Below are 24,133 nucleotides of genomic sequence, written 5' to 3'. Positions count from 1 at the left end.
TCGCCTGGCTGTGTTTGATGAGAGCGGCCAGGCTCGCGATCCCGCTGGCAGCGGTCCCGCTGTTGCCGAGGCACGTAGACTGTTGTCGTGGGGATCGCGGGTGGATTTAACAGAGGGAGCCGAGACGGGCTTGTCCTTTTCTCGGTCCTCACCCGCAGGCGCTACTTCATCGAAGCTGGTTTGCGCTCTGCCGGATGCGCTTTTATACTTTCTGGTGCTTACGTCACCCCGCTCGTGACGTCTCGCTACTCCATTGGACTGATTTGACACGTGCTTCAGAACGCGGTCACGCAAGGGCGTTCCCAAAGCGACTTCGACGCAACGTCTCGTTCCCTCGGGGAACCATGGTTACATACGTAACCTAGAGACGTTTTCCATAAATAATGTATTTTTTTTTCACTCAAAAACTGCGATGCATGAGCTCAGATCAACAAGGCCTATGATGAAGAAATACAAGACCTGTGCTATAGAAAACAAGTTGATAAAAAGATTTAATCCAATATTTGATAATGAGATTTTTAAGCAATTTTTACCAAATTAACACCACATTAGCTAAAGGACTTTCAGCACAGAACAAGGGTTAAACTGATTTTTGCATCAATCTGTCATGCAAAAACAATGTAAATCACTGGGGTTATTTGTTATTTCGTGTTTTAAAGAAACACAGTAACTGCCTTAGCTTCATTATCTCAGCATTAACACACATAATACTTCAGCAAACACCATATTAAACTGAAAATCATCCCTCTGTTTTGACTTTAAGGGAATTAAGTCTCTAATTCAGTTGCACAGAATTTGGGCCACTTGACTGAAACTCATTTGCGATTGATGGAGTGCAGTAAACCGGGTTTGTACCTGCTTCCACCGTGGTAACCGTGATGTTGTGCCAGCCGGCAGTTTCCCGGTCCAGGATCTTTCCCAGAGTGATGGCGCCTGTTACAGGATCGATGTTAAAGATCTGCTCCTGGTCTGTGCTCCGGTCTATAGAGAACCTGGGAATAAAGCACAAATGAGGGTTTAAAGAGGCAGAAAAATCATATTTATGTCATCCACTCGAAAACTGTCATTTTTCTTTTTAATGCCCTTTCCCAGAAAATAGTGGAGTGGGACGGTCAAGCACTAAAAAGCACATGAAAATGAACAGACCCAAATTGAAACTGAAAATCTAAACTTACTAATAGAAAGATAGATAGATAGATAGATAGATAGATAGATAGATAGATAGATAGATAGATAAAGCTTATGCTTTGTGAACACACAAACTTAATCCACAATAAAAATGACTTTGAGTTTATGATCGTCATAATTTAATTGTGTTAACTTCTAGTCACGAATTGTGAGGACAAACTGGAGTCAGTACTTCAATTGCCCTCTCTAAACAAATGATTAATATTTCATAAGGTGCTTTGATAAAGCAAAATATATTTTCATCCCATTTGGAATACAAACACCACTGACAGAGAGATGAGGCGACAAAACTCAATGAGGGTTTTGTAATTTTCTCCTCTGACTTGTCATACTCGCTTCCTTTTTTAGGACCCTTGCGGGTTTAATGTCAGCTTCTGCAGGTTTAGACATTATATGGAATACAAATTCATATGAATTAATTCACTTCTTATTTTATCTTGTGCTTATTACTCTGTGCCAATAGGTTGAGGCGACGCTTTGGAAAAAGTTAAACTGCCCAAAGGGAGACGGAAGAAAAGAAGCTATTAAAGTCGAGGTGCAGAAGATCCTGAATTTGGGCCATGGAAAAGATTTCTCAACTACATTATTCTTATTGGCTTTTAATTGTCATGGAAGCACAAGTCCAGTGTGTGTTGATTTAAAAAAGGCCTTGAGTTGTTCAACTTCTGCATGTATTATGTACAGCTGCATTCAAAAACGTTCTTCATGAACAAATAAACAAAAACAAATACTTGCCCTGGAAAACAAACTGAAATATTATTTGGTCTGCTGTTTCTGCCATCATGGGAATAACTCGTCTGGTTGCTTAGAAAACTAGCAGCACAACTCTGCCCTTAAAATCAATTTCACCCAAACACTTGTAAAGTTTAAGAAAAGTAAAAATTCGATCTACACTGCAAAGACTGATTTTCTTGCACAGCATTTTCGACTTGTTTTACAGTGCAGATATCTAAACATTCTTAATTCAAGATACAGATACAAAGATTATTTTGCTTCTTTACTTGAGAAAATGAAAGGAATGGCAACATTTGCTGGAAATGTCCATATCCTCAGGCCATCCATGTACATAAGTTGTTGTTGGTAATCCACAGTTAACAGCCAAAAGAAACAAATCCATCATTAAGACGTTTTCCATAATCCATAATAATGCTTCCTCCAGTGAAAAAGTCAACTATTGACTGTCACATCAAAATCCAGCCAAATATTTGTTTAGAGCTAATATGGACTGTTCTGGCTTGTAAACGGTGCTTGATCTGTGCAGATTTCTCTCCTGATTCAGACCAGACCACTTTTTCACATGAGGAAGTGTTATTATGGATTATGGACTTGGATTTTAGCTGGAAGCAACAGTTTGAAGTTAAAAACATCTTGATGGATTTGTTTCTTTTGGCTTCTCAAGATGTTAACTGATGGACTGGAGTGGTGTGGATTATTGTGATGTTTTTTATCAGCTGTTTGGACTCTCATTCTGACGGCACCCATTCACTGCAAAGGATCCATTGCTGAGCAAGTGATGGAATGCTACATTTTCATTTTTGGGTGAACTACTCCTTAAAGTGAGCTTATACTCAAAACAAGAAAAATCTGCTAATGGGATAAGAAAAATAAACTTTATTCAAAGGGAAACTGAGTTTTCTTACCCCATCGACCGATATTCATTAATGTTTTAAGCATAAAGTCCCTTAATGGATTGAAAAAAAAAATGTTGCTTCTCAAGTAAATGTATCTTGATTCAAGAATGCTTAGCTGTTTTACTGAAAAACAAGACAAAACACTTTTTATAAAGTCATTTCTTGCAGTGTCTAAAGAAAAAAAAATAGAGATTTAAATGTAGCACAGGTATCAATGTCTCTCTTGGAGCTCATAAAAAGCCAGCGCTGAAGGAAAACAAACAAATATTTCCTGTCCAAATAGAAGGAGTGTGTTTTTCCAGCAGGTATAGTGCTCTCCGAGGGCTCCATCCACCCGCTGTCCAGCTGGTATTGGGTGGTACGGGTGCGGGAGAGAGTGATGGGGCTCTGGGCAAAGCCCATGTTTGCTAGCAGAGTCCAATGGAGATGATTAAAGTGGTACCAATGGGCATGGGCTCCACGCCACACGCCGACGTGTGCCAGCCAGCCACCAGAGTTTCCTGCCACTGTGCTGTGCTTTATAACACCTGGAGCACTTTGAGCGCAGCCTCATGCATTTTTAATGGAGGTAATTTGCAAAGGCTACGTGTATGTGTGAGAGAGAGACTATACGGCCAGCCAAAGCCTTTTACTTCCCTTGTGCGTCACCTTTGAGCTGCGTCAATGTGTAAATCATATTTCTGTGCGCTGATGACTCTGGAGAATAAAAAGCTCTATCAGGAAGTCGAATTGCGTGACCGAAATGCAGGGCGGGTGTCTTTGATAATGGCTAGGGTTCACTACACAATTCAGACAAACGCAGCCGCGGACCACCTGCAGTCCATTCACTGACTGTCTGATGTACGTTATATACAAAAATAGAAATTAATCTAAGAAACTCTAATTTGATTGACTCACAAAGGGGTCTTTATCAGTCCGACTGGAAACAAATTAGCATTGCCAAAGATTAACAGGTTAGTGTCATCAAATATTGAAAAGCAGGTCTTAATTTGTGCCGTAACAAGACGGATCCAGCAACTCCGGAATTGGATCTGACATCTGTTTTAGTGGATATATCACCTCTACAGCCTCTGAAAGAAAATTATTCCATGACCTGTACATTTAAAACAATGTGGTTATTGTTAACTAAAACTTAAAAAATTGATAAAATAAAATAAAATATTAGGTGAAAAATGTAATGTAATTTCAAAAGCACACAATTACTACAAATAAAACTGAAAATATAAATATAAAAGCAAATATTTGGGTAGTATTAATCAATTATTAAAACATTTATACAATTATATAATTAAAACAACACTGAAAAAAACAGCAACAACAATAAATATATAGTAATATATAAATATATTTATATTATAATTTTATAGCAAGTTACAGTTGTAGTTTATAGCTATAGTAATTATAATTGTGGCAATATAAATGTAAAACAAAAGCAGTGATGCTGTTTTTGTTGTTGTTTATCCTATGTTAATTCTATGTCACATCTTTTAAAATCAGAAAATTTATGAAAATCTATTTTCACCTTACTATGCACCTTACTATGAATAATTGAAAAAAAAAAAAGTAAATTATTTGCTAAATCAATGCTATAAGTAAATAGGCATGATGACAATGTGACAAAAAAAAAGCATTTAATGCAGTTTAAAATGCTTAACATTTGAAATTTAGAAGGACAATTAAAAACATGATGATGTGATGAATGATCAAAGCAAGCAAATAAATAAATAAAAACTTACAATTTTCTGATATCTGAAAACGATGCACTATGCATCTTTATCTTTCACAATTTTTGAGTTGAATTTCCAGACCTAAGTGCTTCTCCATGCCAGATTATTCCAGTATAATCTATTTCTGATAAACCTGCCCCTTAAAGGCATATAAAAACAAACTGTGCTCGATCACTTAACACGTCAGTCACGCTGTCTCTTCCCGCATAAGCGTGCGGTTCCTGGCCAGAATGAGAAGCAGTGTGAACCAGACTTTATGCCTGAAGTCACAGGTCTGGACACGCAAGACTACACAGCAGCAGACAGAAAGTTTTTGCGATCAAGCAGACATTTGACATGCTTCCCAAGGCCTGGAGGTGAAGAGGCTTTTCTGGACGGCACGCATGTGTCTGTGTTTGTGTTTGTAAAGAAGGATGGCAGGTTGATAACTGTGCGTGCCAAGATGCCCATAGCGTAATGGGAAAAGCCTTCGGCCAGCACATTCCAAGAGCCATACTTTGTTACGCTTCTGTGACTCCATATATCTCCAGTAATAGGCTCCTCAATGGAGGAAATTGATCCTTGTCTAAACTAAGAAGAAGTGGACTGTGGCCAGGGTGTGAACACTCACACAAATGCACAAATACACACATAAACAAACTGTTTTGCCTTTTCACTTTATCTCATTGAGGCTCACAGTCACTGAAGCTGTGCATTGTGATAAAATAGCTGATAAAGCACCGTCACTGCCAAGCGTAATGATGTATTTAAATTCAAAACCCCTGTAAGATCTATAGCTGCAGAGTTGTGCAACAAAGTTTTGCTCATGCAACAATTTTTCTAGAAATGTCTGGGCATATTACTACTAAATATTTCAGGCCTAAAGTTCTGCAGTCTTTCTTTAACGTGATTTATACACAACTCATTCAAATGGGTTGATTTTCTGCTCAAGAAACATTTCTTATTATTACGATGATGAAAACTGTTGTGTTGCTTAATATCGTATAAATGCCTTTACTGACACTTTTGATCAATGTAATGCATCCTTGCTGAATAAAAGGATTTCTTTCTCTTTCTTTCTTTAAAAAATCTAATAAAAATGACAGAAACATGACAAAATTATTAAAAATAATACCAAAATTTTAAATGAAAAAAAAAATTACTAAATAATAATAGCTATATATTCTTTAAATGTATATATAAAAAAACAGTAATTAGTATGTTTCTTTCTTTCAGAAAATATCACAATAATAGTTATACATTATATGAAAGTATATAAATAATAGTAAGAAATTAACAGTAATTAGTATTTTTTCTTAAAAAATAAACAAATAAATTACATAAGCACAACACAAAATACTAAAACTTCTACTAAAAAAGAAAAATAGAAAAGAAAAAGTAATTAAAATGTTGCCAATATTCATATGCAGTGTGAAACAAATTAAGTATTGCTGTATTTATTTATTTATTTTAGTTAGTTAGTTGGTTAGTTAATATCATGTTAAGTCCATCATATCTTATTATATAGGCACAGACATGTTGGACACAGAAGATCTAAGAACATATTTTACTGTAAACTCTATTTTTGTGTAAATAAAAATGAAATAAAATAACAAAACAAAACTCTGACCTCAACAGTAGTGTATATTATACTAAAACATCTTAAAACATGCAAAATGCCACTAAATATACAAGTAGGAAATGTTCCTGAAACAACCCCATCACAGCGCTGACCTTACAGTCAACATAAAAACGGCATTCACTACCCATTTTTCTTCCATTTTATGACATATTTCCAAATGAAATCTTACCCTAAATGATCCTACTTGTGTAAATTGAGTTGTACAGTTTATCCATGGGCTGTACTGTACCTGATGGGGACATTATCCATATCCGGGTCTTTGGCAGTCACGATCCCGACCAGCGCACCCAAGCGAGCGTCTTCCTGAACCTCCATGATGGTGCCGGTGGGAGGGATGAAGATGGGAGGCTCGTCCACATCCGACACACTGACCCGCACGATGGTTTGATCCCGGAAAGAGCCCAGATCCACGAAACGAGGGTCCACGTGTTTGTTCACAGCCTCCACGACCACATTATGAGTGCGCTTGTTTTCAAAGTCTAGAGGCTGAAATGAAAGAGACATTTAGAAACTATAAAGAATACAATACACACATTCTAAGGCTCTAAATTATTTTAGTATAATTGTACAAATATCCAGCTTCAGCTGGCATCAATCAGCATTGGATTGCATTGCATTATATGTTTGGATCATTTCAATCTCATCTTACTAAGACATTATTGGAGATATAGAGTGACAACTGATATTTATATGCATTTTTACTGTTACAAAAATCTTACTTGATTTACATACTATATGAGCCATAAAAGCCTGATGCATCAAATTCAATAAACATTTCCATTTATTAAAACATAGATTTTTAATATCTCAGGCATATATATATATATATATATATATATATACGGTAGTGTATATGTTTTTTTTTTTTTCTTAGAATACACTTTTGTATATTAAACAATCTTGGTGCTGTGTTGAATCACCACTTGATGTTAAAAATCACTAGCTATCAACAAACTACACCATACGGTCACATGTGAAGGGCACAGGATGACCTTCAGAGCGTGAAATGTCTTCCATCCAGTGGCGGCATGGGGAGGCTGTGCCTCCCCCGCCTCCCCCGACGAGCCGCCACTGCTTCCATCTACCTTTTTGATGGTGATGACGGCCTCTTGTGTATCTCCATCAGTGGAGACTCTGAACAGCTCTCCGCCCTCCTCGTCTTTGATCAGGTAACTCATATCCGTATTCTCGCCCATGTCTGCATCTGTCGCGATCACCCGGCCGATCGACGTCCCAACGGCCGCACCCTCCGAGACCGAAAACTGATACATCTCTGTGAGCGAAAGAGAGGACGTTACTTTCACAACGGTTTCCATTCATGTTGACACACTGCGCTGAGAATGCATGCATATTAGGGCTGGGGAATACAGCAAAAGAAACAAAAAATCCTTTGATGATATTTAAGCATTAAATAATAAATATATATACTGTGAAATATTTAGTTTCTTGGTATGTGTGTATTTGCTCTGAATGGGTTAAAAGGGGTGCTTTTTTAATAATAAAAAAAAAAAGTTTAGTTTGCACCATTTTTCACTAAATATCCTATTCATTTTACATGCACCAACAAAACAGTGCATAGCAATGTAATTCTTATGCTCATCAAGGCTGCATTTATTTGATAAAAAATGCAGCAAAAACATTAAAAATTTTTGTAAACATTAAAATTAATTTATTGTAAAATGTAATTTATTCCTCCAGTCTTCAGTGTCACATGATCCTTCAGAAATCATTCTAATATGCGGATTTGCTGCTCAAGGAACATTTCTGATTATTATTCATGTAGAAAACAGTTGTGTGGTTTCATATTTTTTGTGGAAACTGTGATACATTTTATTTTTCAGGATTCTTTGATGAACAAAGTTCAAAAGGACAGAATTTATTTGAAATATAATTATTTGTCTTTATTGACACTTTTGAACAAGTTAATGTGCAGAATTTTGTGCACATCACAATGTCTGATTATCTTGAGTTATACAATATTATATGCCAATGGATATGGATATGCGTTTTATTATTTTCAGGCATCACGCCAGACAGATCTTACGCTGTAGTCAGCACGTGTGTGTTTGACTTATATATCGTATCGGAGGCCTGCGCTGTGCTGTGACTCTGAAAAGAGCGGCTGTAATACACATCACAGACTCAGACAAATAAAAAGCACTTTGTCTCATTGCTCACATCAGAGCAGAGCGCGTGGCCAACGCTTTAATACATTTCATGTCTGGAAGCAGGACTTGTGTGTGTGTGTGTGTGTGTGTGTGTGTGTGTGTGTGTGTGTGTGTTTGCAGCCACACTGTATAAAGAGCAATGAAACACGTTGGGGTATTATGTTCCCTTTTCTGCTGTTCTTCCATCCTCCCTTTCCATTTCCTCCAGAGGAAAAGCAGCATTAGCTTTATTACAGCAAAGAGGACTCGCTGTAATAATGTCTCAGATGCCCTGATGTTTGTTTTTCTCCATATGTCGATGACTCTCTCCTCTTTTTTCCGCTCTCATCCTCCACAAAAGCCTCATTTATGTCAGTTTTGCTCTAGCATCTAATTCATTAAGCTGCTTTTTGTATTGTGGGCCCAAGTGAAATCTTTATACTCCGTTATGACACATACTGCACTCAGGCATATTGCCTACATGACATATATTACAGACTGTACATTATGTAAAGCCAGGGTGCTTATTAAAGCGAGGTTTGACATTGTGTTGTGTTGCTGTTGAAACAGCTTCAAATTAAATATAGCACAACAGTCGACTTCTGGATGTAAACAGACCATTAATTTTCTCCATAGAGAAATCAATTCTTAATGATTATGTGTAAATCTTTCTAGACGGACGTAGCACGAGCTCTGAGGTTAAGAGATGATATGTGATTCTCTAGTAAACAGAAGTCAGCCTGATTTGAAGATTATTTAAAGAAATGTTCAGAATGTGTCTGTGAATCATTCGTTTTAATGAATCAGTTCAAAACTCAACGAAATGAGTCATTGCTCAATAATGTTTAGTGGCATTCGGCATATTTTCCAAATGTTTTAATATAAAACGTGATCTCATGATAATTCATATGTATTTTACATCAAATGTGGTTCTACAAATCAGCATATTAGAATGATTTCTGAAGGATCATGTGACACTGAAGACTGGAGTAATGATGCTGAAAATTCAGCTTTGATCACAGAAATAAATTAAATTTTACTATATATTCATATAGAAAACAAATATTTTAAATTGTAATAACATTTCATTGTTTTTACTGTATTTTTCATCAAATAAATGGAGCCTTACATAAGAGACTTTTAAATAAAAAAAATTTAAATAAATCTTACCAACCCCAAACTTTTGAATGGTAGTGTAGATTCAATTAAGTCACATCAACTTAACACTGATAAGATCAACCTGTACTGTACACACGCTATATTACAGAATTTCTAATCAATAGAAATCCCATCCAAAAAGGTTCTTTCAGACAGTGGAATCATTTCGAGTTTGAAGGCTGGAAGGATTTCGACTGAAATGTAATGTTTCTTAACAAACACATACGACTGGCGGCTCGTTTGATAGACCTTCAGAACTGACAGCAGAGGTTCAGTGGCGTTCACACTCACAGCCATTTGCAGCAACAACAAAAAAAGCCACTCGTTTTCAATGAGAGTCGGTGATTTAAAGGAATAGTAACCTCAAAACATCTGTCATCAGTTGCTCATCCTCACAAAGAGGATTTTGACAACTGTTTTCAATATAACTAAAGGAATAGTTCACCCCAAAACGAAAATGTGCTGAATGTAATAAATGGATCCTCTGCAGTGAATGGGTGCCGTCAGAATTAGAGCCCAAACTGCTGATAAAAACATCACAATAATCCACAAGTAATCCACACCACTCCAGTCCATCAGTTAATGGCTTGAGAAGCTAAAAAAAACAAAAATGTTTTAACTTCAAACTGTTGCTTCCAACTAAAATATGAGACCATAGTCCATAATAACACTTCCTCCTGTGAAAAAGTCCATCTCCTGCTGTCTCTCACATCAAAATCCAAACACATATTTATTTTAAACTGTTTTGGACTGTCTTGGCTTGTAAACAATGCTCGATCTGTGCAGATTTCTCTCCTGATTCTGATTAGATGACTTTTTCACTGGAGAAATTATGGATAGAGGAATCATTTAAAGTTAAAACGTCTTAATGAAGGATCTGTTTCTTTCAAACACTCAGCTTTTGTCTTCTAAAGATGTTAACTGATGGACTGGAGTGGTGTAGATTACTTGTGGATTATTGTGATGTTTTTATCAGCTGTTTGGATTCTGACGGCACCCATTCACTGCAGAGCACCCATTGGTGAGCTAGTGATGAAACGACACATTTCTCCAAATCTGAAACAAATGGATGGCCTGAGGGTGAGCACATTTTCAACAAATTTTAATTTGTGGGTGAACTACTCCTTTAAGACAACATAAGCATCAGCTTATCAATAAAGAGATCCATTTGAGACTGGAAAAACACAAATACTAACAAACTAACCACCCTTTTTCTCTATAGAAGAGACTCTACAAGTAGATGAATGTTCAAGAGCAAATGCAAATAGCAACATTCATCTCACAGCCTGCTTGTGTCACTTCTGCAATACAAAACTCTGTTAGTTTGTCCCAATTGTTCAGATTTTCAAGTAGTGTCTGGCTTGTGCCGGATTCTCTCTTAGCAGGGACAAATGCTGTGCTTTATTAGTTTACAGTTGGAGCTGCTCAATGATTCCACCGCATTAGTCGTCTCAAAGTGAGCCAAAGCAAACAGAGCTGTGCTGTTCCAGCATTAATGTCAATGCAAAATTTACATACTTTGCCATCTGGAATTGAAAGTCTTTTGAGCACTTAAACAAATCATTTACAAAATTAATAATTACAAGAATTTTATCAAGGTTGCCTCTTCAGTTGCACAGAGAGAGCTCAACTTTTTCACATAATGTGTGCAACAGATTTTATGGATAAACTGCCATTTATGCTCTTTACTGATAAGCCTGATTGATTATTGATAAATATTATCAATAAATGAGACCTTATTGTAAAGTGTTGCCTATTTATCCATGTTTTTTAGGCCTGGAAATCACAAAAAAAATTTCCCCCAAGACCATTTGGTGAAGAACTAAAACATTAACTAGAAGCAAACATATTAAACATAGTTTTCATTGATCGAAATAAAGCTGCAATCAAATAAAATACAAATATCAGATTAAAAACTTTTTAAAAAATAAGAGAAATTTAGAAATGTTGCCTTGACAATTAACAGAAACAAAATAAGTTGAAGTTAAAGTACTAAAACTGAAATAAAAAATAAATTAAAGCTGAATAAAATATATATAAAAAATTGATTAATTAAAAAAATGAAAACGATGAAAGCACAAAAAATTACTGAAACAAAAGTTAAAAATTTAAATATTAAAAAAGATAATTTAAAATATGAATAAATGCTACAATAGAATATAAATATCACCAAAATAGCACAAATTAGAAATCTTGTCTTGGCAAGCTTAATAGAAAAAAATAAAAATGTCATTAGAAAAAGTTACTAAAATTACTAAAAATGAAATAAGAGTAAGTTAAAACTGAATAGAAATATGAAAAAAATTACCTAAAAGTAACCTAAAATTAAAATGAAATTTTAAAATACAAAAAGGTAATTCAAAATATTAATAATAGCATGTAAACAATACTAAAATCATATGAAATTAGAAATTAGCTACAAACTGAACAAGTCTGATCTATTGCATTCTAAAATTACTAAAAATGAAATAAGAGTAAGTTAAAACTGAATAGAAATATGAAAAAAATTACCTAAAAGTAACCTAAAATTAAAATGAAATTTTTAAATACAAAAAGGTAATTCAAAATATTAATAATAGCATGTAAACAATACTAAAATCATACAAATTAGAAATTAGCTACAAACTGAACAAGTCTGATCTATTGCATTACCTAATGTTAACAAATGAGACCTTATTCTAGAGTTACCTATTTATTAACCTTTATGACTTGGAAATCACAATTTTTATTTTGCAAGGGCGTTTTTTTGGTGAGCATGTGCTGAAGAATCTGTCAGACGGCTGTTCTGATGACAGCATTCACCCAAAGGACACGTCGTAAAGCGCACTCACTCTGAGGGAAGCGCGGAGGGTTGTCATTGACATCCGTGATCACTATGGTCACTGTGGTGGAACCGGAGAGGCCGCCCATTTGGCCTGCCATATCTGTTGCCTTGACAACCAGCTCATAGCGGTCCTGCGTCTCACGATCCAGATCCGCCACAGCCGTCCGGATCAATCCTGAAGATGAAGAAAGAAGAGAGAGAGAGAGAGAGAGAGAGAGAGAGAGAAGTGGATTGATGGGTGTTTAAATGTTGCACGAGCAGCATGTCTGAAACCACTAATAGTTATTTTTATGCTCTTAGAATTAACTTCAATTCAAAGAAACTATTATGCAATTAAAGTGCTACCTGGAAAAAAAAAGTTCCTCTTGCCATGGTTACCAGTTAGCACTCTGATATGAATATAAATATAAAGGAGAACTTATTTTACTCATTTGAAATTATAAACGACTTTGTAGGCGAGCAGGTCACCAGTTTTCCCATGAGCGTTTGGGACTGACGACTGTATTTCATTCAAATTGTCCATCCGTACAATATTTTAATATTGTAATATTGCAATAGAAGTGGATCAAAGAACGTCTGTGTGAACAAGCAACTGACGTGAAGCTTCTTTTTGAGATTCATAACAATTAAATATCTGCATTTTAACCCAAACCATACTATTAAACAGTTTTTGTTAACTGAAATAAAGTTGAAATAAAATATAAATATTAGATGAAGAACCTGAACTTAAAAAAAAAAAATAGAAATGTTGCCTTGGCAATTAACTGAAATTAATTTAAATTGAAGTACTGAAATAAAAAACTGAAATAAAACTAAATCAAAGCTGAATAAAAATACATATTACAAATTGTTATACATATAAAAAATACTAAAATGTAAACTAAAATGTAAATGAAAATTAAAAATAGAAAAGGCTAATTCAAAATATTAATAAATGTTATAACAGTATATATAGTATATAAAAGTATATATTTCTATAATAGTATAAATAGAAAAAAAACTAATAAAAATGACAAAAACATGCCACAAAATTACGAAAACTTAAAATAGAATTAAATGAAAACTGAAAATATAAAAGGCTAATTCAAAATATTAATAAATGCTATAATGGTGTGTGTGTGTGTGTGTGTGTGTGTGTGTGTGTGTGTATAAACACACAAATTAGAAATTAAGTGAAATAAAATGAGCTTAAGCTGAAGTACTACAATTACTGAACCTGCAGTTAAGCTGAATAAAAATATTTTTAAAAAAAGGGAAAAAAGACAGAAATTACAAAACCGTAAACCAAAATTAAAATTAAAACTGAAAAGTATAAAAAAGCTAACACCAACAAATATTCTATTCTATTCTATTCTATTATGATTTTGAACCAGACCTTGTTCTTTACAGGTTTCGTGAAGCTCACACTTGTAGGTATCAAATAGATGAGTGATTTACAAATAAACACAAAACTAGGATGTTTCAAAAGCCACGAAGGTCTGTAAATGACTTGTTTTCTCCTCTAAAGCCGAGCTGCTGCAGGAACACAGGTCCTGGAATCAAGATTTTGGGAGTGAAATAAAGACAATGGCACTGTGTTACCCTGAAGGACTGCAATTATTCTTTGTTGCCATGGCATTGGTTAGACACAGGCATGGAAATGATGAGAATGGTAAAGGACACACGCCAGCCTGACACTCCTGCTGCGCTGCTCCTTTATTCTGTTCACATCGCAGGGAAACCTAAAATCGCCCTTTTTTAAGAATGCAGGCAAAAGATAAGCTGAAACACCAGAACCTGTTGCGTATAACCTTTCCTCTCTCTCTCTCTCTCTCTCTCTCTCTCCTGGCCTGATGTCACATGAGCACGACTGGATGCAGCGAATTTGACACAAAATGTGACAAGCCACTAAAAATGACTGTCAGTCATTTGACATTTGGCAGGAGATGAATGCAGACGTTACAGTAGCGATGAGTGAAAGATTTCATCAGCCACAATCTTACATCTACATTAAAGAGCCCATGAAATCACTATCAAAGCTTTGTGCTTTTCATTCTGTGTCTGTCAGATGCACTGGTGTAAAGCTGACAAAATCAATGCAACTGTTGATAAGAGTCATTTGTTATCTCTGAACTAATCTACAATAATTTCCCCACAGAAAGTACTGCCAGCTAAAAAAAGTATTACGCCATTTTCTTTATTCTAAAATGTCGTTTTTTGTTTTGTTTGTTTTGTTTTGTTTTAGAATATTTGAATTTGAAAAGCCCTTTTTTACGACCATTATTATTATTATTTATTTATTTATTTTTGTTCACTGTGACATTATTTTAATCACAATTAAGCAATGTAAAAATGACATTGCCGTTACTTTAATAATAATAATAATAATAATAGTAGTAATTACAAAATATTTAATTCCCCAACATCATATTTTTAAACAATTAGGATGTTTTTTTTTTTTCATTAAAAAAATAAATAAAAAACAGAAAATAATAGAAAATAACACTTCTCCCAAATTTGCATTAATATAAACACATTTTGGCACAAAAAATTTACTTGAATTCTATAGAAAATAATGTCACACACAATAATAATAATAATAATAATAAAACATTAAATAGTTGAATAGACAGACAGACAGACAGATAGACAGATAGACAGATAGATAGATAGATAGATAGATAGTCTAATTTATGTGTATTTTTCAGAAATTATAATCTTCCTCTGGTAGCAGAGCAGCTAATCAGCATATTAGAATGATTTCTGAAGGATCATGTGACACTGAAGACTGGAGTAATGATGCTGAAAATTCAGCTTTGATCACAGAAATAAATAACATTTTAAAATATATTAATACAGAAAACAGTTATTTTAAATTGTCTAATTTTTACTGTTTTTATTGTATTTTTGGTCAAATAAATGCAGTCTTGATGAGCAGAAGAGACAACCCCCCCCCCCCCAAAAAAAAGCCTTCTGAAAGAGCAAGCTCTGATCAATCAAATCCTCCTCTGGTACAGCATTTATTCCATATTCTGGTAGTAATTTCAGCGCGACAAGAGGCTGAAAAGCATCAGAAAATTGCAGAAGCAAATGAGAACATCATCAAACGGTTTGTATATTTGGAGAGCGTGAGATGAGAAGCCATAGTTCAAACGCAAGCCACTAACACTGGATCTAATAAACTGATATTAATATCAAACTCCTCAACTAGCCCCTTTATTTATCCTGTGTCAAAGACTAAAAGCCCATCCAGGGATTAATGCTGTTTTCTTGGGAAATAAACAAGGTCAGGAGCGAAACACGCAGCTCATCTAACTGTTCTCAGATCAGAAGGAAGGAGCGCGCAGAAAGTCTGGCGGCTAACGTGGCTCAGGCCAAGCCATTTATCATCTGCTGCTCTCAGGTCTCGTGCCCGCCGGCCCGAAAAAAGAAATCATTAAAAGTTTAGTGCTAGTTCCCCAGGGGACGAACGCAGGCAGCAAAAGCTGAGATATTCCCTGGAGACTCCAGTGACGAGGGTCCATCTGAAGCGGCCGGACCCTGTTTACTTACACTCTACTAAAACTCAAAAACAAAACAAAACATGCTTCAGAATTATTTAAGGAAGGAAGGGAACTGCACATATTTTTCAGAGTACTCATAGCACACTCATTTATGAATAGAAATGTGTATTTTATACACTATCGTTCAAAAGTGTGGGGTCATTTAGTAAGGACGCATTAAAATGATCAAAAATGACAAATGAGTTTTCTATTTCAAATCAATGCTGTTCTTTTGAACGTTCTATTCTTCAGAGAATCCTGAAAAAAACATATCTTGATTTCCACAAAAATATGAAGCGGCACAACCGCTTTCATCCAGTGTTCTTTCAGTATCATTAAGACATTATTATCCTTTTTTTTTTTTTCCTTTTCATTTTAATTTCAGTTTTAATTTCAGTTCTATTCTATTCTATTCTATTCTATTCTATTCTATTCTATTCTATTCATCTATAATAACCCTGTTTTCAACATTGATGATTATCAAAAACATTTCTTGCATATTCAGACATAATCAGAATATTAGAATGATTTTTGAAGGATCATGTGACACTGAAGACTGGAGTAATAATGCTGAAAATTCAGCTGCGCATCACAGGAATAAATTACATTCTACAATTTATTCACATAAAAACAGTACTTTTAAATGGTAATAATATTTCATATATATTCATATACAGTATTTTTGATGAAATAAATACAGCCTTGATGAGCAGAGAGGTTTGACTAAATAAAACTCATCTTAAATTAGTTCTTCACCAAGAATTTGGCTATTAAACAGTTTTTGAAACATGGCATTGAAATCACTTGCAATTGTCATAACTATATAGTTTAGTATAATAATTATACTAAAAATCAGTTTATCGACTGAGAAAATAAATAAGCTTTTACTTCATACTTGACTAATTACAAATATCATTCAATAGCAATTTTTCTAAATTGCTCACAGGGTTTTTCGGGGCTTTTTGTGATAAACTCAGTACTAAGTGCTGGTGCACTTGCAAATGAAAATAACCAAGACTAAATTATAGTGCAGTCTATAAAAAGCAAGGAACAACTATCAGTAAAAAGTCAAAAATAAAAAAACATAATAATAAAAAATAAAAAATAAAATCCCTAAAACTAAAATGTCAGCTCGAAAAAGTTGATTTGTACATTTTCTGAACTAAGTGAGTGGAAAACCTTGTGCAAAACTTTTCATCATGATGTTTGGCTGCAAATGCAGCAATAAAAAGAAGTATCCAATTCATGACATGAATAAATATGATCTTTCAATAGGAAATGCTAGAGAACTCATTTATGCACTTACCGGATTGTCGGTCAACAGTAAAGAATCGTTCTCCTTCCAGAACGCTGTAAACTATCCGAGCACTGCTTCCATAGTTCGGATCATCAGCGTCCGAAGCCATAACCTTCATCACCGACGTACCTGCGGTCAAACACATCAATCACATCAGACCGAGCCTCACGATGACAGCATTTCATCAAGAAAAACAACAATCTGATGGATCTCATTAGCATCGAGTTATAAGTTTTGTACTTCAAGTAAATTTATTCAGTGCATTTTCTGAGCCAATTGTGCGTGCCTCAACAGCCTCCTGGCTCCCGATACAAAGCATATATTTACATTTAGTCACATGTTTTAACTAAAGCAAAGCCTGCAGCCTATAAAGTTTAATGGACCTTATTCCTGAGGGGGAAATGCAAGCTTCTCGCAAGAAAAGCCTGGAGAACGCAGACAGGAGAAGATAAGACACACAGAGTTTAAAAGAGGAGTTTTCACACTCATGTCGCTCCAAACCTGTATGACTTTCTCTCACAAAAGGAGAGTTTTGGAGGAATCTCTACAAAGCTCTTTTCTGTACAACAACAGCTCACTGTGACCACGTCTGTCGAGCTCCAGAAACGACAGAAAAGTAGCATGAAAGCCGAAGAAAGAATAAGATAACTGTGTGTGAGGAACAGACTGTATTCTCTGAATATCTGATGCAAATAAGATGGAGTTTCAATCAATCAATCGATCTTGTTCAGAATGTTTCAGAACAGTGCTAATTGGGGAAAGAAGTACACTATATTATATATACATTTTTCTGATTTGCTGCTCAAGAAACATTTCTTCTTCTTATTATTATTATTATTATTATTATTGTAAATGTTGAAAACAGGGTTATTATAGCTGAAACAGACTAAAACCATAAAACAAAATTTCCTTACTTGAAATAAAATAACATTTCTTTTAAACGTATTTTATTTCAGCTAGTTGTCAGGGCACTGTTTCTTATTTTCATTTTATTTAACATGATAAACTAAAATAACTAAAACCGAAATTAAAAATAAACAAACAAATAAATAAATAGCAAATAAAAGACTTATACACTTATAGAACACTTATAGAAATGTCAGAAACGCAACAAAATTACTAAAATTAAACTAAACTAAAACTAAATCTAAAATTGAAATTATAATGAAAATGGAAAATATAAAGATAAAAATAAATTAAAAAAATAACAAAAACTGCAACACAATAACACTGGTTGAAAACCAGTTGCTTTTTCTTTTTCTTTTTTGTGTGTGTGTGGAAACCATGATACTATGTTTTCCTGATTCTTCAAGATAACAGCATTTATTTGAAATAAAAAAGACTTTGACATAGTCACCACTAATAACTTGCTCTTAATTTTAATGCAGAAACATCTTTTTCTGTGAAGCTCCTTTGCAACGATGTGCATCGTTAGAAGCGCTATACAAATAAACATGAACTGAATTGAAAAAAAAAAAAAAAGATTTACTGTCACTTTTGATCAGTTTAATGCATCATTGCTAAATAAAAGCATTTAAGAGACGACTCTTCCCCGCTCGGTGACTGTATATGTAGCGTAAAGCGGCGCTGAAGGACTCCAGAGTTTTTATTCGCCCTCAGGTAATTGCTGACAGCTGGTGGTGTCCGCAAAAGGTCATCGCTGCAGTCTCTCACCGAGGCCTGTCACGATACTGTCCAGCCACATAATAGGCCTATGCTAATTAGGTTAATTAACAGGAAGTGTCAGAATCTTGTTTGTCTTCCGTCACGAACGCCGCCTCCCTTGAGGGATTACAGAAAAGGACAATGTTTTATCATTAAAGCGAAGCGCTTTCGCCGAAGCCAAACACCCCGATCGCTATCTGTCTGATAGCTTTCTGCTTCCTCTAACCTTCCATCCGTTCTGTGGCCTGAACAGAAGCAAATATCAAACGCTCGGATAAAACTCGGAGGATATTCTGACACGTTTTGCCGTTTCATTGTGCGGCCGCTCTTTCAAGTTTAGTTTTGTTTATGGCGCGCTATTTTGCCTAATGGGGCTGCGGAGGCAAACTTACCGCCCGGAAGATTTGCTGGTATATTAAGGAAACAGACTCTGCTCATCGGCATTCAGTGCAACAAATAACTGCCGACCATTTTCAGAAAAAAAAAGCACAATCTTCAAAAGATCACGGATGCCTACTCCGCTCCAGGATAACTCTGAAACCCGTCTGCATTGCATTACAAATCTAACTGTAAGATTGCATTTCTCTAGTTAACTGGGAGTGGAGATGCAGAAGCCATTTCCTTTAATGGGATTACTTATCTTAATTTTCCACAGGTAATAATCAGCATGAATCTGTCCGACGGCCCGCCCTGAGTCGAGTAATGCTACTGGTGAAAAACTATATAAATGCAAATGCTATTTTATTGTGTTTACACTCAAACAGGAAGAGGAAGCACATTAATGCACAGCCTCGGATTCACTAAGAGGTCATTAGATCCTGGTTTATGCGTCCTGCGGTGACTCCTGGGAATGCATAAAAAAAAACACACTCGAGGAGTTGGAGACATACACAATTAGACTTACATGAATTGGAAACTATTTATCAGATGAAGAAAAAAGGCCAGTCAGGCTTGATGCATTAACAAAGTTGACTAGCCTTTTATTGTATTTCATTATTTCATTTCATTTTACTGGGCTCTATTATTTCAATAGAGCTATTTTGGAATGTTATGTTATTTTTTTTATTGTTGCTAATTAAACGGACATTGTTTTGAAGAGCTGCTTAACTAATTTTCAAAGATCTAAGTATCAATTAAAGTCTAAGTCAGTAAAATAAATCAAATTTGGAATAAGACTTACTTGTAAACAGTATTCGCTCAGAAATTGCTAGTAAATAATCACAAAGAAACTGAATGTAACACACTGAATTAAATGTGACATTTTGAAGTAGAAACTATTGTAAAACATACTCCAGTAATCTTTGTTTTATCTATTTTGAAGAATAATTTTTATAGTGACATTTAAAAACGGATTTACTAATGTTTATAATTTTATAATAATGGTAAAAGACTGTAAAAATGCTTTGGTAAAAAAAATGCTTAAAGGCAGGTTCTCTTACTATACAGAGAAAAACTGTAATAGATCGAATTTGAAGTAATTTTACAGTGAAATTTTGTTAAAGGAGACATATTATGCCCCTTTTTACAATATGTAATATAAGTCTCTGGTGTCCCCCGAATGGGTCTGTGAAGTTTCAGCTCAAAATACTCCACAGATCATTTATTATATCATTTTGAAAATGCCTATTTTGAGTGGAAGCAGAAACACGCTGTTTTTCGGGCCTGTCTCTTTAAATGCAAATGAGCTGCTGCTCCCCGCCCCCTTTTCCAGAATAGAGCTGCACCTTTACAGCTCGGACCTGCTAAAAACATCTGTTATGATTCTGCTTATCATGATTATCGCGCTGAAATCATGCGGTTTAAACCATATGAGTTTAAACTTCTGATAAACGGTTTTCTGAGAGCACACATCCAAAGCACACGGGCAGAAAGCGGCTGTCACAGCATGTGAGTACTAAAAAGTTCTCATTCACACACAAGTTTACGTTAAAAAACACACGAGTTACAAAACTGTCGTCAGTGACGGCGCTACACCGGGGCTAGGGGGGGCTATAGCCCCGTCAGAATTTTGAATAGCCTGGTTTAGCCCCGGTTTACTCTGACGTCATCAATATCATTTATTTTCTTAGCACCCCCACAAATTGGTCTATCCCCCCCTTAGCACCGGTAGAGAAAAAATTCTGGCGCCGTGCCTGACTGTCGTGTGAATGGTATGTCTGTGAAGGTAAACTGCTGGGAAATAAATTGCATGTTAGTGTTAGTGCATGTATATAGTGTTCTGTGCTCGTCTGTGCAGACGAAGGCAGAACAGTTAGTATGTTTAGCTCAAACTGTCGCCATGGCATTAGAACTGGTACACCGTTGTTGCTTGCGAAATCAAAATGACGGCGCAGAGCGTCGGTTTTAATATGCTTTCCTACCTGCCTGTCAACGTATGTATTAGCATACCTCTGCGCACTGGGTTCGCGCAGACAGGATATGTCATCAGCGCATTCACACGCTGTGCAGACAGAGCGAGAATGGCAGACAAACATCAATAACCCTTCCTGGTATTGTAGTATTTTAAAGTTTTCTCACCGGTGAATGACACATGATGTAGCCCAGCGGTTAATCCAGTTCTCGCGCCAGCTCGTTAGAAGTGAGCTACGTGCATGAACTGTGTTCCAATCGATATGATCCCTACACAGTGTTCATTGCTCCCTACTCCCTGAGCGGGGGAAATCCATTGAAATTTACTTCACTTCGGAACATGGGCTGGAATTGGGAACCGCTGATGTAGCCTATTGTAGTAATGTTGTCTCTGGTATTCTGGTCTGTGAGCGTAAATGCGTTCAGGGGGCGTGGCTTTGGACGGCGATTGCAGGGAGGGAGGGACGTTCGCTTTCAGTGCTATCAGGCTGAAGTTAGCATTTTCCAAGATCTCCTACTGCACCTTTAAATATACAGACTTCGGAAGTAAAAACGAACAGTTATCTTAAAAACCATACACTGATATTCCCACTATTTCCCTGAATGTCATTCTGACAACTGACAGTATTTTGTTTAAACAATTGATATTGACATTCCAGTTTCCTTGTCGTGATTAAAACGCTATATGATACGAAACTATACGATATAAAAGTAATATGAGTGTTTACACTGTAACACTAAAGAATGTTTAGACAAAACTTTACTGTGACTCTGTTCGCGAATATGTAGATGTTTATGACATGCTTAAAGTCACCATGAAATCAAAATTGAAAATTCTTATTTTTTTAATGGAATACTGTAGTGTTTATTATAAATATTTTATCCATGCACTTGCCCTCTCATTTCAGATGCCGTTTCACTCGGATATACGTCACAGTAGAGAAGAAAAGACAATCGCAACCTCCCTTTTTATGCCGACTTTAACAATATTATAGTTTCCCAGATATAAAATGTTTTTGTATTGTACAATACATACAAAGCATGCTTGTGTTTATGACTATAACATCATTTTATAAGTTATGAGTGACCAATATTAGTGATGGCTAATGTTATAATATAGTTTCTCCTATATCAACGTGCTAACAGTTTTTTTGTTTTTTTTTGGTGATCAGATCCCTTGAAGACTTCACTTCTCTGACAGCGCTGTACCGACATCAGATGTGCAACTACACTGGGCTAATGTTTTACATAAAATATGGTAAAATAACCTCCATGACTACTGATGATACTGGTTTTTTTTTTTTTTTTTCTTGAATCCATGGAAAGCAGCAGCAGACACTGGAAATAGCAGGTATGGTGTACTTGTTTCAACATTTGAACATGATCTGTTTCAGCAATGACACAACGGTGTGTTACTGTTCAAGTCTCAGTGTTTAGATCAGTGTGCTCCATAATGTGCCTTTGAACTTCACTGTGTATATTTTGATTATACTGTGTTGTAAATAAAATACAAACCCCCATTATTTTACTCTCCTCTCATTCTTTGTTACCAGCTTCACAGACACATTACTGACTGATGGCTCACTAGGGGACGGCCCTTTGTCTCTCAGGTGTGAATCACTAAATATTCATGGCCATTGTCACTCCCTCGCATACGGGCATTGTAGCACAAAACATGTTTTACAAATGTTAAATCAATATATATATTTTTTTCTGTGAACGAGTGAACAGGATGATTTTCACAACATTTTGTGGCAAAAAACTCTAGTCTACGACATCCTGTTCTCAAAAGTCTTGTGAGCAAATGTTCTGTATGTGTTTTAGGGCCTTATTTCAGTGACTTTTAGTTTTTAGGTGTTTTTACTAACCACGCATAAACATTGTTTTCTCAAAAACACAAACATGTATATTCATGCTGCTCACATATTATTGTAGCCCAGTTTGTGCTAATTAAAGTGTAATCAGACTTTAGAATGAATATGTTTTTAATATACTGAAAAAAGCACAAATGTCAGGGCATGTCAAAACTTCTTCAGTGCCCCCAAACCCCCTCAGACCCCAGAGGGTTAAGTGCAAATAAAATCAAAATAACATCACAAGGATGTTCCTGAGAATGTTGTTCTAAGACTGTTTTCTCTCAGTGTTATGAGAACAAAGTTATTATAAGAACATTCCATTAAACATTCCTTTAAGAACATTTTATTGTAACATTCATATAACTTAAAAAAAAACGTTAGTGAAGTTCTGAGAACATTCCCTTCTAGTTTGGTACCAAAGTACATGCATATGATTCACATCAAAGGCTAGCACTACCATCTGATGCCATGCTACTGCACTGTTTTGTACGGGTGTCCAGCTTCATTTCCTAAACATAAAAGGGTTACAGGTGAGATAAGGAAAGCCTGTGGTCTGGAGTGTAATAGTAGTGTGTTTGAGCTCTCTGTGTATTCTAGCAAGTGCAAATATTGCTCCAGAAGTAGATGGAAGGAAAAAAAAAGTGCATGTTTGCAGGCCTTGATCCAGCTCTTCGCAAGAGTGGGCTGGGAATTCAATATGTGCAACCTTTATTTATTATTTATTTTGGTTTCTTTTTTTTATTTTTTTACTGTTCTTCTAAAATAGCCTAACAAATGTGTGTGAGAAAAATAAGTAAAAAATACACTGAAATGCTCTAGAGTTTTAGCAACAGGTTGTGCTCCGTGGAATAAGGGCTCGTTCTTTTGATGGCAGCTAGTGTTTATTCGGATGGTTTTACCTGCTCGTTGTTTAGGTACATGTAAGATCATTTTTATGCTCAGTAAACAGTCTTCTACAACCAAGTCGATCTGCAGCAATCTCTCTTTACGGCGGAAAAACCAAATTAGTGGCATACACAACACAAGGGTACATCTCAGTTGATTCTCAATTTATTATTGTACAAACAGAGGCTCATATATACATCCTTGAGAACTGGTATGAAGTGGTTTAATCGAGGAACAGACAGTTTTTTCCCATTAGTTATCGGA

General features: G+C 35.5%; 1 protein-coding gene across 1 annotated transcript in view; it reads right to left on the bottom strand.

The window, feature by feature from the left end:
* Window positions 1-24,133, bottom strand: part of cdh22 (cadherin 22) — a 210,643-nt gene that overhangs the window by 52,916 nt on the left and 133,594 nt on the right. The window contains exons 4-8 of the mRNA XM_016457334.1: window positions 17,124-17,243; window positions 12,304-12,471; window positions 7,253-7,440; window positions 6,397-6,653; window positions 856-992 (exon numbers count right to left, since the gene is read on the bottom strand). Coding sequence (XP_016312820.1) covers window positions 856-992; window positions 6,397-6,653; window positions 7,253-7,440; window positions 12,304-12,471; window positions 17,124-17,243 — 870 coding nt within the window. The remainder of the gene's footprint in view (window positions 1-855; window positions 993-6,396; window positions 6,654-7,252; window positions 7,441-12,303; window positions 12,472-17,123; window positions 17,244-24,133) is intronic.

This window comes from Sinocyclocheilus anshuiensis, unplaced genomic scaffold, assembly GCF_001515605.1.
Source record: "Sinocyclocheilus anshuiensis isolate Anshui unplaced genomic scaffold, SAMN03320099.WGS_v1.1 scaffold447, whole genome shotgun sequence".
Classification (NCBI taxonomy): Eukaryota; Metazoa; Chordata; class Actinopteri; order Cypriniformes; family Cyprinidae; genus Sinocyclocheilus; species Sinocyclocheilus anshuiensis.
The sequence above is the reverse complement of the archived record's forward strand: the minus strand, read 5'-3'. Positions and strand labels throughout refer to the sequence as shown.